This window comes from Natator depressus, chromosome 10 (assembly GCF_965152275.1).
Source record: "Natator depressus isolate rNatDep1 chromosome 10, rNatDep2.hap1, whole genome shotgun sequence".
Taxonomy (NCBI): domain Eukaryota; kingdom Metazoa; phylum Chordata; order Testudines; family Cheloniidae; genus Natator; species Natator depressus.
This window is the reverse complement of record NC_134243.1, coordinates 25,044,381-25,061,406: the sequence shown is the minus strand read 5'-3', so window position 1 is coordinate 25,061,406 and position 17,026 is coordinate 25,044,381. Positions and strand designations below refer to the sequence as shown.

The 17,026-nt window shown below is 44.3% G+C and overlaps 1 protein-coding gene across 1 annotated transcript in view; it reads left to right on the top strand.

Moving 5' to 3' along the window:
* The window catches only part of LOC141994649 (transmembrane protein 104-like), a 78,744-nt gene extending 66,341 nt beyond the window's left edge, over positions 1 to 12,403 (top strand). Inside the window, exon 9 of the mRNA XM_074964880.1 lies at positions 11,649 to 12,403. Coding sequence (XP_074820981.1) covers positions 11,649 to 12,403 — 755 coding nt within the window. The remainder of the gene's footprint in view (positions 1 to 11,648) is intronic.
* The last annotated feature ends 4,623 nt before the right edge of the window (positions 12,404 to 17,026 follow it).

Sequence of the window (17,026 nt, the reverse complement as noted above, 5' to 3'; positions counted from 1 at the left end):
AGTGCTGAAAGAAGCTGGAACAAGCATGGCTTTTTGGGGCATAGATGTGGTGTCTAATTAGGAAAGCTCAGAGGAGTTAAACTACATTTGGGAGACCTATTGCTCCCTCTTGAATAGGAGATGAGCTGAGTTTCTCCAAACAGGACTGGGGGCTGGGATTCAGAATTGCCTAAGATGCATTTGCTAAAATTTTATTTCCAAAACTATAGCTCTGGTCTGTTGCTGTCAAATGGCGGAGTGTCAGCAGAACTGGGAAATAGACATGCAGGGCCATAAGTTCTCCTTTGTAGTAGAAAATGTGCAGAAAGATCTAATAGCTCCAGAAAGCAGCTACAACAACGAGCTATGTACGTTATCATGCTGTCCAGTTCTGAGAAAGAAATGACACTCGTAACTGGCCTTAGGCATGGCTGAAAACACCCACTGAAAAGTGCTCAAGACTATGGAGACCTTGACTGGGAAGAGGCTGGCTACTGCTCTACTCATATATGGCAGCATTAGAAGTCCAAGATGCCTGTAAATTAGGGGGCAAGCTTATTCAAGCCTCTTTCAGACTGAGGACCCCCCCCCCCCACACACACCTAAACAGATAGTCTCAGTATGGTTAGAAATCCACTGCTGATAAGAACTTCAGAAGTCTGCCAATCATAAATTAGTGCATCTTAAGCAGCAAAAGCCAATCACGCCTCTTCTGTAGTAAGTTGTTTTTCCCCACCATGTTATCAAATAGGGCTGTTTGTTCTCTGGTTCCTCAGTCTCCTAAGCCTCAATCCTGTCTGTGCTCTGAGGATCGTCTGTATGAAATGATGCATATGTTGCAATTTCATGCAGCACTATACAAGGTAGGACTTTTGGCTTGTGCTCCAGTTTTCAGGGGAGTTTCTGTAATATGTTGCTATGCTTTTTAGTATGCTGGACAGAGGATCAAATGACCCAGTATTTCCCAGAAAGCTCAAACAATCCATTATTTGTCTCTCCCCAAATTGTATTTTGTTCATCTATGTTTCAAAGTAGAAGCATTGTCGTCATTCTAGAATAGTAGGGTAATGAGCCAACTTGTTTGGGAATTAATAAATGTCAATTAGTGGCCATATGCTGGGTGTAGAGTCTTTGTGCTTGAAATATTCTATGTACTGGGTACTACATTTAGTCTAGTGGAGAAAGACATAACTAGAACCAATGACTGGAAGTTAAACCCAGACACATTCAAATTAGAAATAAGGCAGAATTTTTAACAGGGCAGAGCTTCAGCTAGTGAGTGTTTGTCCTGTGTAGTAGGTGCTGACTGTCTCTATCTCTGAAAGGTTTACTGTGCATAATTTTGGAATAAGGTTCTAGGAAGGCACTTGATGAGTCATGTACAAATTAACCACATGCTGATGTCTATCTGCATCTGGGCATGCTTGCCAGGTTTGCTAAGTTAATACTAGTAATGAGCATGCATGTCCCCTAGCACTACTCTGGTAGTATCATGGCCTTCACAACACTTCTGTGGTCCTGCGTGCACATCCCTTTGAAAATGTTTTTCTGCAGCAGCTTGGAATGTTAGTACTGCTGTAGTTCTCTCCTCAATCTTTACTGGCACCTTTTTGCTGTTTAGCAAACGGAAGTCCTTTTTATATCTGGTGGTACCTTGTTCAAAATTTTCAATGTGGATATTGAGCTGAGGTCATAAGCTTCCTGGAGTGAATCAAAGGCAGTTCCCCCCCCACATCACCTAAGGCCTGAGTCTAATTTCAGATATGAGGTGCCTATATCAAGCCACTCTCTGTGGGGTAGCGGATTTTCTGTGATACAGTAGCTGATGATGAATGCCGTTTGGCTAAGAGTAGAAGCACTTCATAAATCATTAGTAAGTAAAGAGGTATACTTTATATTCACATGGTAGTGCTCTTAGAGCATTTAAACAGCCCATAGTTAACTCTTTGTAGTTCAGGGTCTTTTACCCTTTACAAACCTAGACACAGCCCATGTTAATTCTTATCATTTTAGTAGTTGCAATTATCCTAGGTATGTATATGTCCTCCTCAATTTCCCAGGTTCACATGGACTTCACAACACTTGCCCCCACTTCTCCCCCAAGCACTGCAAACAATAAAGTCATGTTGCAGAGTTTGGTGGCTTTTAAAATCCCTACCATCAATCTAGCTATTCCTTTGAGAGCTGCAGGGCAATGCCATGAATCTATGATTGGTTATTCAAGACTCATGGTACTCCAGTGGAGAGTCATGTTCCATAAGCCGACTTTGACTCCTAGACAGCCTGCCTTGTGGTTCTACCCCATAATGCTGCTGCTGCATTAAGTTATGGAGTTAATCTATCTTGGGAAAACTTGCTTCTCCTTATCCAGAGACCTGACGACTTTGTTAGATTGGGAGGGACTCCAACAGCGTGAGATAAGAGACACCCACAAAGTTCAATACGCGAAGGTTTAAGGACACTTTCTGGTGTTAGAGCATAGGAATTAAAATATATTGACCCATCTATTTATGGTAACATCTCTCTGGTTAACTCTTTTTTTTTTTTTTTTTTAATTGCATTTTTCTCTATCAAGTGGCCAATTACCAAGAACATTTTTTCCTTCTAACAATAGAAGAAATGTTTGATGTAGAAGCAGAAGTAGTGAACAAGCCAGCTGTGCACTCCTTAAATGTGAAATGCAGGCATGTAGCACAGTAACTCCACAGTAAAGAAAAGGAGGACTTGTGGCACCTTAGTCTAACATTTATTTGAGCATAGCTTTAGTGAGCTACAGCTCACTTCATCAGACGCATGCAGTGGAAAATACAGTAGGGAGATTTTATATACACAAAGAACATGGGAAAATGGGTGTTACCATACACACTGTAATGAGTGATTAGGTAAGGTGAGATATTACCAGCAGGAGAGGGGCGGGGGGGAGAAAAACCTTTTTTGTAGTTATAATCAAGGTGGGCCATTTCTGTTTTGGTTGGTTGGTTTTTGTGTTTGGTTTTTTTTTCTTCTCCCCACTGCCTCCTTACTTAACTCTGCAGGTTTGTTTTCTTTAAAATGAAAACAAAGGATTCCAGCAGGCAGAATGCATCAGAGGACAGACTGACAATGGGCATTCCCCACCTCTAAAAATAAGGAAATAACTCTTTTCAAAGAGCCCTTTGGTTGATGGGAAGTGGATTTGACCAGCTGGTTCATATATAATGGGCCAGATTCTGATCTTAATTATGTTGGCATACATTTGTAATAATCCTGATTTCAATGAAGTTACTCCGGAGCTTTGCTGACATAAATGAGATGGGAATCTGATCCACTAGGTAGAAAATTCAGTACACAAACCAGCTTCCTACATTTCAATTGTCTGAAGTTACATTGTGCCTTACAATGTACATCAGCTTTGCTCTACTCTAGCAAGTACAGACTAAAAATGTAGGAAATAATCAGGCATTTCCAACAGACGGTGCAGTTGTTTGGAGCAATAATTCTTGCAGGCATGGTAATAAGCAGGCAGTACTATTTTGTTTGTGTGGCATCTGAGAAAGTATAATGAGATGTGGAAATGAAAATTACACAGGCAATCACTGTGCCAAATACCATAGCTGAATTTAAAAAGGGCTGGAAAATGTTATGACCTAATAAATTATGCTGATCCAGTGGCCCCAGACCCAGAGCACAGAGGGTATGCAGGAGTTCTTGTCCCTATTTTTGGTAAAGCTTAATGGCTGGAATTTTTAATTGCTGGGAATGTGGGATTCAACTGCTCCAATTCCTATATAGTCACTCTCTCAAAACCCTTTACTCTGGCTTTGGACAAAGGGTTAGGGTAGACTTCACCTTTTGATGCACGAGGAGCTTGAGTCCTATGGACAGACTCCCATTGACATCAGGCCTAAAGTGAACAGTGTTTTGCATGTGCAGATGCATATTTTGCTTGAGCAACTTAGATTTTGGTGCATGAAAATATTGGCACAAAGGTTAATGACCATTGATTGATTGGAATAAAAGGCTGTAGGCCAGAGGTGGGCAAACTACAGCCCGTGGGCCACATCCGGCCCGCTGGACCCTCCTGCCCAGCCCCTGAGCTCTTGGCCTGGGAGGCAAGTCCCCAGCCCCTTCCCTGCTGTTCTCTTCCCCCCCCTCCCCCCCCCGCCTCAGTGCGCTGTGCCACAATGCTCTGGGTGGATGGGCAGCGCAGTTGCAGAGCCGCGGACTGACCCAGCGCTCTATGCGGCACAGTAGCACGGCTGTAGTGCCACCAGCCACCGGTACTCCAGGCAGCGTGGTAAGGGTGTGGGGGTTGGATAGAGGGCAGGGGAGTTTGGGGGGGTGGTCAGGGGTTGGGGCAATCAGAGGGCGGGGAACGGGGGTGGGATGGGGCAGGGGTCCCAGGGGGTTGGATGCGGCAGGAGTCCCGGGGGGGCAGTCAGGAATGGGGCGGGGAGGGGTGGATGGGGCAGTCAGGGGTGGGGAGGTCAGGGAACAGGGGGGTTGGATGGGGCAGGAGTCCCAGGGGAGCCGTCAGGGGTCAAGAAGCAGGGGGGTCAGATAGGAGGCAGGGGCCTCAGGCCAAAAAGTTTGCCCGCCCCTGCTGTAGTCCATACATGAGCTGAGATATTATAAATGAGTGATGTAGGGGGAAAAACTATATAGCAATAGTTTCAGAGGATGGTTTTTAGACTCCTCACAGTTTAGGTGAGAACTTTGATTTGAAATTGGCTAATAAAACTATTGTTCACCAAATGTTAGATTAGACTGATGTAAGCAGTAGGGCAATCATAAAAGGTTGTTTTTTTTTTTTAAATGAAGTCACCAACTTGGGCATCAAAAAAGCACTTTAGAGCTTGCTTAGATATAACCCATCTAATTCAAGGCAAGTAATAGTTACATCTTTGTAACTTGTCATAATGTCTGAGCACATGGGATGGCAAAGGGGCTGCAGAAAATATCTAATACTGAATCAATCAGAATGCATGTAATAAATTCATGTCTTAAGGGAGACTCTTTGGGGTTATGGGTCATGGAATAAGTAAAATATTGGCAGCCTGAACTGCTAAAGAACAGGAAACAAAGGACAGCCTTAAATCCCTTTAAAGGTGGATAGGAGTTAGTTGAGGTACTACAAGGATCTGTAAGGGGACACCAGCTTTCTGTTAATATACTTATATAAATGACTGTAAGATGTAGAGAAACAAAGCAGATGCTGTTCTAGCAAGAATGCCAGTACCTAGAATAAGGAGTCTCAAAAAAAAAAAACCTAGGATAGATCATTTTGCTGATTGGCTGTCAAGTACTTCTCAGTGTGGATAAGGGTAGAAGTAGTAGCCTGGGAGACAAAAGCATTAGTATAAATATTTGCTGGGAGTAAAGCTCTCACATATAAACCCAGAAAGAAAAGGAGTACTTGTGGCACCTTAGAGACTAACCAATTTATTTGACCATAAGCTTTCATGAGCTACAGCTCACTTCATCAGATGCATTCAGTGGAAAATACAGTGAGGAGATTTATATACACACAACATGGAAAAAATGGGTGTTTATCATGCACACTGTAAGGAGAGTGATCACCTAAGATGAGCTGTTACCAGCAGGAGAGTGGGGGGGGGGGAGAAAACCTTTTGTAGTGATAATCAAGGTCGGCCATTTCCAGCAGTTAACAAGAAGTCTGAGGAACAGTTGGGGCGGGGGGGGAATAAACAAGGGGAAATAGTTTTACTTTGTGAAATGACTAAACCACTCCCAGTCTCTATTCAAGCTTAAGTTAATTGTATCCAGTTTGCAAATTAATTCCAAGTCAGCAGTCTCTCGTTGGAGTCTGTTTTGGAAGTCTTTTTGTTGAAGAATAGCCACTTCTAGGTCAGAAATCGAGTGACCAGAGAGATTGAAGTGTTCTCTGACTGGTTTATGAATGTTATAATTCTTGACGTCTGATTTGTGTCCATTTAGTCTTTTTTACATAGAGACTGTCCAGTTTGGCCAATGTACATGGCAGAGGGGCATTGCTGGCACATGATGGCATAGATCACATTGGTAGATGTGCAGGTGAACGAGCCTCTGATAGGGTGGCTGATGTGATTAGGCACTATGATGGTGTCCCCTGAATAGATATGTGGACACGGTTGGCAACGGGCTTTGTTGCAAGGATAGGTTCCTGGGTTAGTGGTTCTGTTGTGTGGTGTGTGTGGTTACTGGTGAGTATTTGCTTTAGGTTGGGGGGCTGTCTGTAAGCAAGGACTGGCCTGTCTCCCAAGATTTGTGAGCGATGGGTCATCCTTCAGGATAGGTTGTGGATCCTTGATGATGCGTTGGAGAGGTTTTAGTTGGGGGCTGAAGGTGATGGCTAGTGGCGTTCTGTTATTTTCTTTGTTGGGCCCGTCCTGTAGTAGGTGACTTCTGGGTACTCTTCTGGCTCTGTCAATCTGTTTCTTCACTTCAGCAGGTGGGTATTGTAGCTGTAAGAACTCTTGATAGAGATCTTGTAGGTGTTTGTCTCTGAAGCCCAGGGCCCTGAGCCCCACCACCCAGGGATGAAGCCAAAGCCTCAGCAATGTAGCTTTGTGGGGGCCCCTGTGGTATGGGGCCCCAGGCAATTGCCCTGCTTGCTACTCCCTAATGTGGGCCCTGGCTTTTATACAAAAAAAAACCCCCCGTGAGTGCAGCACAGCTGGGCTGTGGTGTTTTTATAGCCTGTTTGGGCGGGGGTGGGGCCTCCGAAAGAGAGGTTGAGAACCCCTGGGCTAGAATAGTAGCCCCTGTGTTATAAACCTAAATCAACAGGTGATATTACTTGCTGTTGCTGTCATTTTTCTAGTACATTACCCAAAAATCCTGTCTGAGAGCTATTGCCAGGACTGTTACCATACAACACATGTTAAAAGGTGTAGCTGCTCTTAAGAGAGCCTACTTTAGACTGAGCAAGCTGGTTCAGTAAGGAGCAGGAAGGCCCCTATAGCCGTGGGTAATGAAGTGCTGGAAAAATTGCTGGTTCTTTTGAAATTGTGAAGGAGACTGACAAATTTCAAATGAGCTTTCCAAACCCACAAGGAAAACCTTTACAATTGGGAGCAACTGTTAGCTGCTCATGAGCATGAAGTGGTTAGAATACGAACATTAAGGCGAAGAAATCTGCACACCCATTTCCCATTAATTTACATAGGAATTGGGCATCCGAATCCCTAGGCTGCAATTTTTCAAGGCTGCTTAAAGGCCCGACTTAAATTAGAGAATCCAGGAAATGTGAGGCTCAACCCTTCACGTGCCCAGTGGTGCTGTACTACCAATTGCAATGCTGCATCTGTGGGGCTGGATCCTGTGAGTGCTCATCGTGTGGGACTGCCACGAATTTCAATGGGAATGGTCTATGTGACGTGTTTATGGAATTGGGCCCCATGTGTTGTATGCCCCCCCCCACCCCCAATTCAGAGTACCGTGACATTGAGGAGCCATTTTAAGAATGAATTTTTAGCTGGGGAGTTTCTCAGACAATTGATTGGTGCACCAAAGACACAGAGAAACATGGGTAGAACAATTACTGTAGTTTGTTACAGCTAGTTAAACATTTTTCCATCACAATGGGGTTTCTTTTTTTGACTTTTTTTTTAAGTAACCAAAATGTTTGCACAAGAAAATGGTTTTTCCTCAAACATTTGTTTTTTCTTCAAACGCTGGATGTTCTTCATTGCTTGGCAAATGAAAATTGTGTTTTTGTTTGGTTTCTGAACTGAACATTTTGATAACTGAACATTCGGAAAACAAAACTTTAGCTTTTTGACAATCCCCCAGATTTCAAAGTTGTCTAAATTTTGACAAAAACCAGGACAAAAATCACTTCTATCAAATGTTCACAAAAAAGAAAATCCTAACAAGATCTACTGCTTTTATATGTAAGTATAAATCACCAAGGCTTCATTTGAGCCAGCTCCTAGTTATCCTCTCCCATGAGGTCTGCCTACCCAGAAGGAAAGTCTGGTCCAAGTAGCTAGAAGGTCCTTCTCGTTTATCAGCCTTCCATCTCTGCTTCCATCTATCCCTCACTATCTATAATTATTTCTGTTCTGGGCCTGAATGGATCTGGAAAGAAAAAGAAAGTGAGATTCTTAGTTAAAAAATCCCTAAACATGGCTGCCAATGATACCATAAGTGAAGATCTTGAGGTTTTTTTAAAACATGTCAGTATCCACAAGACATTTTGCTATTTCCCAGAGTGCTCCAGTGGATGTACTGGAGCAAACAGACTCTGGTGCATGCTGTGGTGGATTGCATTAGATTATATGGTAGTACCTAATTTGGGTTTGACTAGGGAGTTACCAGAAACCCTGAGTAAGGGACAGCACAGAGCTGTGCTGCCTCTGGGGACTGAATTGTGACGGAGTCCCAGTTCAGTCCCTGGTTCCTCCCCCCTTGCTCTAGGCAAGAAGTAGTCTGTGTTAGCATTTTCATGTGTGCAGGCTACTTTCCTCTGTGCTGGTTCAGCTGCATTGGCTGGTGCATTGTGGGAGGTGTGGAGTCAAGGTTCTGCCCCACCGGCTTGGGATAGGAGTAGCATGTCCAGGGAAGCTGCACAGTACCTGCAGCCCATGCACTGGAGCCAGGGTTCTTCTACCCCCTTAATGCTGGCGTGAGCACAGATGTTGTCTTTACACCTGAGGCTTTCATGTCTGTTCAGTTAAATGTATCTCGCACATTAACTCAAAGACACATGGATAGAGGTGGGCATGAAACACAGCCTCAGAACCACCCCTCTGCATTGCTTCTCCAGCTCCCTCCCAAAATAGCCCCAGGCAAAGTTCAGGTCCAGATCAGAACGTCTTGGCCCACCATTGCTTGCACCACTGGAAAGAAGAGATTTGGAAGCTGAGTTCACAGTGTGTGATATTGAGGGCTAGGACAGAGAGAGAGGCTGAAACAACCCTGGCTGTGCATGGAGTTTGGGACATTATGTTGGCAGCTGAAATCTGTAGATATTTTCAACTAGGAATATTTTCTATTGTCACCTGGCAAAAATTAACTCAACGTGACCTGGCACCGTACACATAGTGTGTTTGCCAGGTGGCCCATTAATCATACATGGCTGAAAGCAAGGACTCAACCACTGACATTGTCAATGCCAAGGAGTTAGGTCAGGCAGCAATAACACATACGGTATTTGTGTGATAGCACAGAATTCTTTACAAGCAGAAAATCCACCTTGACATTTTGGGTTAAAGCTGTTTGGAGAAAAGGGAGTTTCTTAAACTCTCTGGCACATTTATATTGTACCTTGGGAGGCAGTCCTTTATTTTGTTACAAACTTGCTGTTTATGAATCATTCTCCAGAAAAGCAATTGGCTGAGATTTTCAAAGCAGTATCGGGAGTTCAGTCATCCATCTTCCACTTAGATTAATAGCAGTCTGGCTAAATCCCCTGCACTGCTTGTTCTTTTACTTGTGAGCTCTTTGGGATAGGTGCTGTCTCTTAGTAGGCGTTTGTACGGCATCAAACGCAATGGGGCTCCAATTCTGATTAGGGTTTTTGGGCATTGATACATTACAATTTCTCCCCCCCCCCCCAACACTAGTTACTGTGTTCCATTCAGCTGAGAGATGCCAGTGCCTGTCTGTGTGTCCCAGGACCTCAGGCCTTCTGTGGGACAGAGCTATTCTGGAGGGAACATTGAGCAGCGCACAAACTGGAAGCCACAGCCCTGCACTTGAAGGGAGCATGGAGCCTGCCAATGCAGCCCAGAGAGTGGGCTAGGCTGACTCAGGAGAGTATGTGTGGCCAGAATAATCAACAAGGCCAGCACCTCTCTCAGCCAGCTTCTGCCAGTGGGAGATCTCAGGACATACATAACACCATCCACGCAGCAGAACCGCTGTAGGAAGATGGTAGAGCAAGGGTGTGTCTGAGAATCTGTCCCATTCATTTAATAGATCCTGCTTGGGCAGGAAGACTGATTCACAGGTCTGTTCAGTCTCCACCTTCTGTGGGCCTGCAACGCAAAGGCAGGTGGCACTCACTTGTTGGCAAAGTCTGGCAGGGTTTTTTTAACTTGGACAGATTTTTCTGTTCTGGACAGACAGCACAAAGTAGGAGAGATGCTGAAAAGCGTGCATGAAACCAGCAAGTTTCCTGGTCAGAGTTTCATTACAAAACTGAGGAGTCTCCCTGGGCTCCTAAAAACTGTCAAAACCCAGTAGTTTCACTAAGAAGATACAGTGAAATTCACCAGTTCTGGCAAAACCTGCTGGTTTTGGCTGAATGTTGCTTTGAGTTTGTATGAACATTAAACTGGAGGGCTGGGGGTGGCGGGGGTCACAAACCCTGTGTATTGAACTGATCAGAAATTTTCTCTGGTTTGGGTTTGCACAAACCTTTAATTTGTTCATCCACCAAGGCATTTATATTCTCCATTTCCAGCCTGGTACATGACTTTGGTCCCAGGCACTTTATATGAGAAAAATGTCTAAAGTGTAGATTTTCTTGGGTCTTCCTTTGCTTAATAGAGTATCTAGTTACTCATGCTCTAACCCAGGGGTGGGCAAACTATGGCCCAGGGGCCACATCCAGCCCTTCCGATGTTTTAATCCAGCCCTCAAGCTGCTGCCGGGGAGCAGGGTCCAGGGCTTGCCTTGCTCCACATGTGCCATGGCTCCACATGCTTCCCAGAAGCAGCGACATGTCCCCCCTCCAGCTCCTACATGTAGAGGCAGCCAGGGGGCTCCACATGCTGACCCTGCCCCGAGTGCCGCCCCCACAGCTTCTGTTGGCCAGGAACCCCGGCCAATGGGAGCTGCAGGGGTGGCGCTTGTGGGTGGGGCAGAGTGCAGGGCTGCTTGGCTACGCCTCCATGTAGGAGCCGGAGGAGGGACGTGCCATTGCTTTTGGGAGCTGCTTGAGGTAAGCGCCACCCAGAGCCTGCCCTCTGAGCCCCTCAGTCCCAGCCCAGAGCACCCTCCTGCACCCACAACCACTCATGCCCATCCCCAGAGCCTGCACCCCCAGCTGGAACCCTCACCCCCTGCACCCCAAGCCTTCCCCCAGTCCGGAGATCCCTCCCACACCCTGAACTCCTCATTTCTGGCCCTACCCCAGAGCCCTCACCCTCTCTGAACCCCAACCCCCAGTTTTGTAAGCATTCATGGCCTGCCATATAATTTCCATACCCAGATGTGGCCCTCAGGCCAAAACGTTTGCCCACCCCTGCTCTAACCCATAAAGCCAGACCAGGCCTATTAACTAACTAATGTCTGAGCTCTATTCTTCACCTTCTCTTTTGTTTGCCCGAGTCCATGGATAAGTGGTGCATGTACATTGAGTGAGTTGGATCTTCAGCTGGTGGCAATCAGTATTGCTCCACTAAAATCAATGGAGCTATCCTGACTTATACCAGCTGAAGAGCTGGCCTGGAGCTGGTTAGTCATCCCCTTCTAGTACTAGAGATTAGCCCCCAGCTACAAAGTCCAAGTTCAGAGCTGTTTGCATCCATGGTTTTATCTTGGGCCTCTCTGTCTTGTTTACGGTAGTAACCAGCAGCTCTCAGAAAAGGGAGGTGGTGATGGGGGGGGGGGGGGAATAGGATGGTTAATACCTGGATTTTAAAAAGGAATAAAGAAGTTGCATGAGTCTTCATCAGTAATCTAGGAATTTGAGTTTACCACCAACAATTTTAATTCTAACTCTCTCTTCTCTTTTACAGTTTTTTGCATTATGTTCATCATGGCATTCCACCTCCTAGCTATTGGCCGAGGCAAAGGAAATCCTACTCTGGCTAACTCTGGTGCTCTTCCAAACATCTTTGGAGCTTGTTCACTAGCTGCTGTATCCCATGCCACCCTTCCTCATATCATTCCTCCCATACTAAACAAGGCCAACCTTGGTCTGGGAATTGCTATTGTCTTCATAGTTGTGGGTGCATTTTATGCACTGCTTTCATTAACTATCATGTTCACCTTTGAAAAGGACAAGATTCAGGAAATTGTTCTGTTAAATTTTTTGGATTGCTCTATTGTGCCTGGAGTGTTCTTCATTTACTTCTTGGGACTCTATACCACTTTTAAAGTGAGTGCCATCTTTCCCCTGAACGCAGTGGCTTTAAGAGACAACATATGGGCTATGTTCAGCTCCTTCCAATGTTCTCGCATTTGGGCTGTTGAAAGACTCCTCTTTCCGCTTTTGGCCATCATCCCACCAACTGTGATTGCGGTCGTTACTGAGAACATTGAGGTGATTGTAGGAATAACTGGCTCCTATGCTGCAACCACCATCCAGTTGATCATCCCACCTCTGCTGGTTCACTATAGCCGCAGAGATACCCGGGAGAAGTTTGGCCCAAGTGTTCGTATCAAGCATGCCTCTCCATTTCAGCACAACTTTTGGATAATTCTAGCCATCATCTTTGCTGTATTTACTATCACCACAGTGACGATATTGTATATAACACATCAAAGTTAATAAAAAATACCAGTATTAAGTAATGGAAATGTATTTTCAGTGAACCAAGTGATCAGCAATTCCTTAAATTCATACGAAGTGCTAAAGTTAGAAACGTAGCCCCTCATAATAGTGATTTATTATTGATTTTTACTTGGGCAGGTACTGTATGGAATCTAAATAGATTCCATGTTCATTTTACATTCTAACCTAGTTTGCAAAGATTGTGTTGCATTAGTTGTTGCTCTTACATTTTATTTTTAAATTATGTTGTACTAAACTAGGGTGGAAGATAGTCACCACCCCTCTTCTGAAATGCAGCACACTTCTATGGTGAAACATAGCAGCTGTTTCAGATATCGCTAAACTACACAATAGCTTGCTGCAGGATTTAAAGAAGAACATGTCTATGGGATGAATGCTGTTCAGAAATCTTTTTAGTATGTCTTTAGTCATGTACAATATTCACTACCAATGTCAAAATATTTACATTGCATGACAGCCTTCCCAGATGTCTAGCTGTCACCTGGATAAAGTGGGGGCACATTCAGTGCTCATCCCCCATATCTACCTGCATGTGTGTATTCTATATACTCACCCTTGCTTACCTCAGAGAAGCGTTTTGAGGATAAGTAAGTTAATGGTTATAATGTGCTTTGAGGTACTTAGATTTATTGATGATGATGCATGAACCTCTGTCATTGTGATCCTATTACCCTGCATAACTCCCACCAGTACACAGACGTTTTCATAATAATTGGATGAACAGTTTTTAACAACATGAGGAAGTGCCAGGCTACCCATAACATTGTCTGTCTAGCTCACTAGCTATGAATGATGTGCACCAGGAACCCACTGTAGTTTCCCATACATTGTGTAGTTCTGTACTAATGAGTGGATTTAAAATTAACAAATCTTGTGAGGTAAAGAGTTCTTTTGTTTTTAAAGCTCTTGAGGGAAAAATCTGACACACACAATTACCATCCCAGTGATGAGTTTGCATAGCTCTATACATTATACACAACTAGCATAAGTCTGAAATTGCATTTTCATAGGATGGTGGTGCAAATCTATCCCCCGGGGCCATCCAGAACATAAGCTAGGGCAGGACATGACTTTTGTCTAGTTAAGAGGCACTTAATGCAGAGTGCGTATTATGCTGTAGTTTACATGGGTGGTTTAATTTTGGGGTGTAGTTCTAGTTATAGGTCTTGATCTTGACTTATAAATGCCTAAATGGATAGCTGCTAGAGAGCTAGGTTCTTTCTTCATTTGCTACCACTGTAATAGCAACCAGCAAAGGTGCCTGACCTAGCAGTTCCTTAGTTTAAAAGGGATGAGGCTGGTAACAGGACAGTCTCTGCAAAGAATCCTCGCCTCTAGAATGCTGTCTCGGGCAGTCATGTTTCAGATTTGATGCCCTTCATGGTATGCTGTTTTCATGATTTTGGGGGGGAAGGGTTGGACTGAGGGGTGGGATTGGTCAGAGGAGGGATGGTTTTATTGTACTGCAGGTGAACTATATATGTGCCTGGGATTGATTCATAAGCCAAGTTATTTGCATGTTTAAAAAAATATGTGCAAATGTATACAGTGGTGCACTTCAGAATATACCAGCAACAAGATGCACTGGGACAGGCGCTTTCTAGTGAGAGAAATAAACAATCAGTGGCATACCCTGAGACTTTTGCAAAAAGATGTGAATCACATATTCCAGGAACAGCCACAAAGCCAACTGTTTCAAAAGGGATGAGTTACTTTTTGGATGCCTCCATTTTTTTGGGGTACCCAACTTGAGATACTGAAAAGGGGGCTAATTTTTAAATTAATGTAACACAGTGCTGAGTATCCATCTCAGAAGTCATATGCACTTTGCATGCAGTAAACTGACATCTGACCTCAGTGACCCAAATAGATCTCCAACTATTTTTGCAAAGCTAAATGTCAAGACTTGGTATTACCACAGACCAAAGTCATTATTCAGGACTGGCTTTAACAACCCCTTCAAGGTTAAAGGGCTGGGTTCTGTCGCCCTTTATGCATCCTCATTTGGTGAGGCACCCGCACTGAAATCAGTAGAATGGTTTGCATGGTAAGGCACTATTCACTGTGAGCTAGCCTGGTCCAAAATGGCAAGTCAGGAGTGAATCTTGCAAGGGAAGGTGGTTTTTAATCATTCCACCCCAAACATAAGTAGCTGCATTGGTTGGCTTCCCACCTGTATCACGCATTGTCTCCAGGGGCTGGATTCTCCTCTCCCCCTTGTATCTTTTTTTCATTGGAGCCTCTGGAACTACACTGGTATCCATGAGATCAGGATGGGGCATCTTCCTGTTGTAACTCATGGTAGTAGTGCTGATATGACATTCTCAGTTCACTTTCTGTGGGACAAGCTGCCTTTGGCTATATCCACCTGGCTGTCTTGGAAGTTGTGGAAGCCCTAAATGCATATCCAAAGGCAGAATTTGGTCCATATATGATTATTCAAATGGCATTGACTGGGGAGTAGAGTGTACTGCTGGGAGCACATACCCTGAGTGCTGCAGAGGGGGATTATGCTCTAAGCCAGGGGTCTCACACTCAATTTACCTTAGGGCCTGTGCCAGTCCTCAAATCCTCCCAGCGGGCCAATAATGTCATTGAAGATGGTGTTCAGAAAAGAAAACATTTAAATTCTATTTCTAAGAAATTCAAAAATACAACTGTCATACAACTTTATGTTCCGGGGGGGGGGGGGGGGGGAGTGATGTGGCCTGCATGGCTGACTCTGCCCAGCGACTAGTTATGGTACCTTCGTCCCTCTCCCCCAGCCAATGGGAGCTGCGGGGGGCGGCGCCTGCAGCAGACATTTTTGGCAGCATGGCTGCATTGGTCTCTCTTCCACGGGCCGTAGCGGAGAGGTTCTTGGGCTGCAGATGGCCTGCGGGCCAGGACTTTGAGACCCCTGCTCTAAGCTCTGATGCTTAAAAGTAGATACAAAGGAAATTTAAAAAAGGTAATGTCAAAAATGCCAGTACACGTATTAGGAAAGTTTTAAGAAATCGTCTCTCAAAATATCTAAGTGAATTTCTGAATAGAATTTGAATGTAATAAGACAGCAGCAGCCGAGGTACTGCTGACACCATTCAGAGTTCACTTGGCACATTATTAAACCGAGAAATGTGTTAGTCTCAGTAAGACAGGGAGTAATTTTTTTCCTAAGGGGTGCTGGGAAATGAATACATGTTGCTTGTCTGATGCCTGGTCACCATTTGCAATTTCTTCATGCTGATATCAAATTAGACAAGATGGCCCTCTTGTAACTGCTGAAGGCATGAAATTATAAATCCTATGTGATTGGGAGTGCTCTGATTCTACCTGTCCTCACAAGTGCATCTTCATAAGACTTGGCCTATTAGAATGCATTTTTGGGGAAAGACCTCATTTATTTGTACTGGGTCTGAAGTACCTGAAATCTCTCCCAGGATAGTTGGTACTGGTCTTGTAACAGTGAATTACATATTTTACTCTATCCATGGCTTACTTGCCATCCTGGCAATATAGTCAGCCTGATCTTCAGTCTCTGCTGTACCAATTAATACCTCTTGCTTTCCTTAGTGCAGCTACTGTCCACCCATGACAAGCTGATCTTCTGCACTTGCTGTTGGTTGCCCTCAGACTTTTTATTGCATCCCAGAATCACATTCCTTCTCTTCCCATGTTGGACAATTTAAATTGTGAAGTATGGGATGTGTTGGTTATGGGGGAATTTACTTGAATGAAACAATATAAAAATGACCTTTTGAAGATTGGCCACTCTACCCCTCTTGAAATTTGAAGGGTCTCTGACAACAAGGCTCCAGTTTTGATACATCTACAATATAGTAGTGTAGTTTGTTTTAATTTCTGATAATGAATGTCTTTTATTATGCCTTTTCCACAGACAGCATGTAATTAGCTCTTCAGTCAACATAATGAAACCACCTCCAGCGAGCGGCAGCAGCTATGCTGGCGGGAGAGCGTCTCCCGCCGGCATAGCACTGTCCACATCAGCGCTTCAGTTGTTGAAACTTATGACATTCAGGGGAATATTTTTTTTTTTTCCCACAACCCTGATTGCCAAAGTGGTAGTGTAGACATAGCTTTAGTTTTCCAGACCTGAAGAACTCCACATAAGCTTGAAAGTTTGTCTTTCTCACTGACAGAAGTTGGTCCAATAAAAGATATTACTTCACCCACCTTGTGTCTGACTTTGTGTGTGTCATTTTAAAGAAGGCTGGTTTGTAAATGCACCCACATCCTTTCTCTGCCTGCCCTTGTCATTCCAGCCTGTGCTGTCCTTGAATCCCATCACTGACTTTCTATTGTTACCCCTCTGCTAAGTGGTAGTAGCTGTAGGGTCTTGCATGTAACTTTCCTGTTGGAGGAGAAACCAGTGACATGGAGTCTGGATGTATTCTCTGTGCAGCTTGTTTTATTTACATATTCCAGTGCTGGAATGGAAGCTAGGGAGTCAGTGGGTTTTTCTAGCTTAGCTCAGATGGGTTTTTTCATTGTCTTGGAGTGTCCAAGTTCAATACAATCTATTGCTTCCTGCATAATTCATTTTCCATGGGATACCTTGATATTGTCCCCTGTAGTGACTGTCCTGAATCTCTGCTCCTT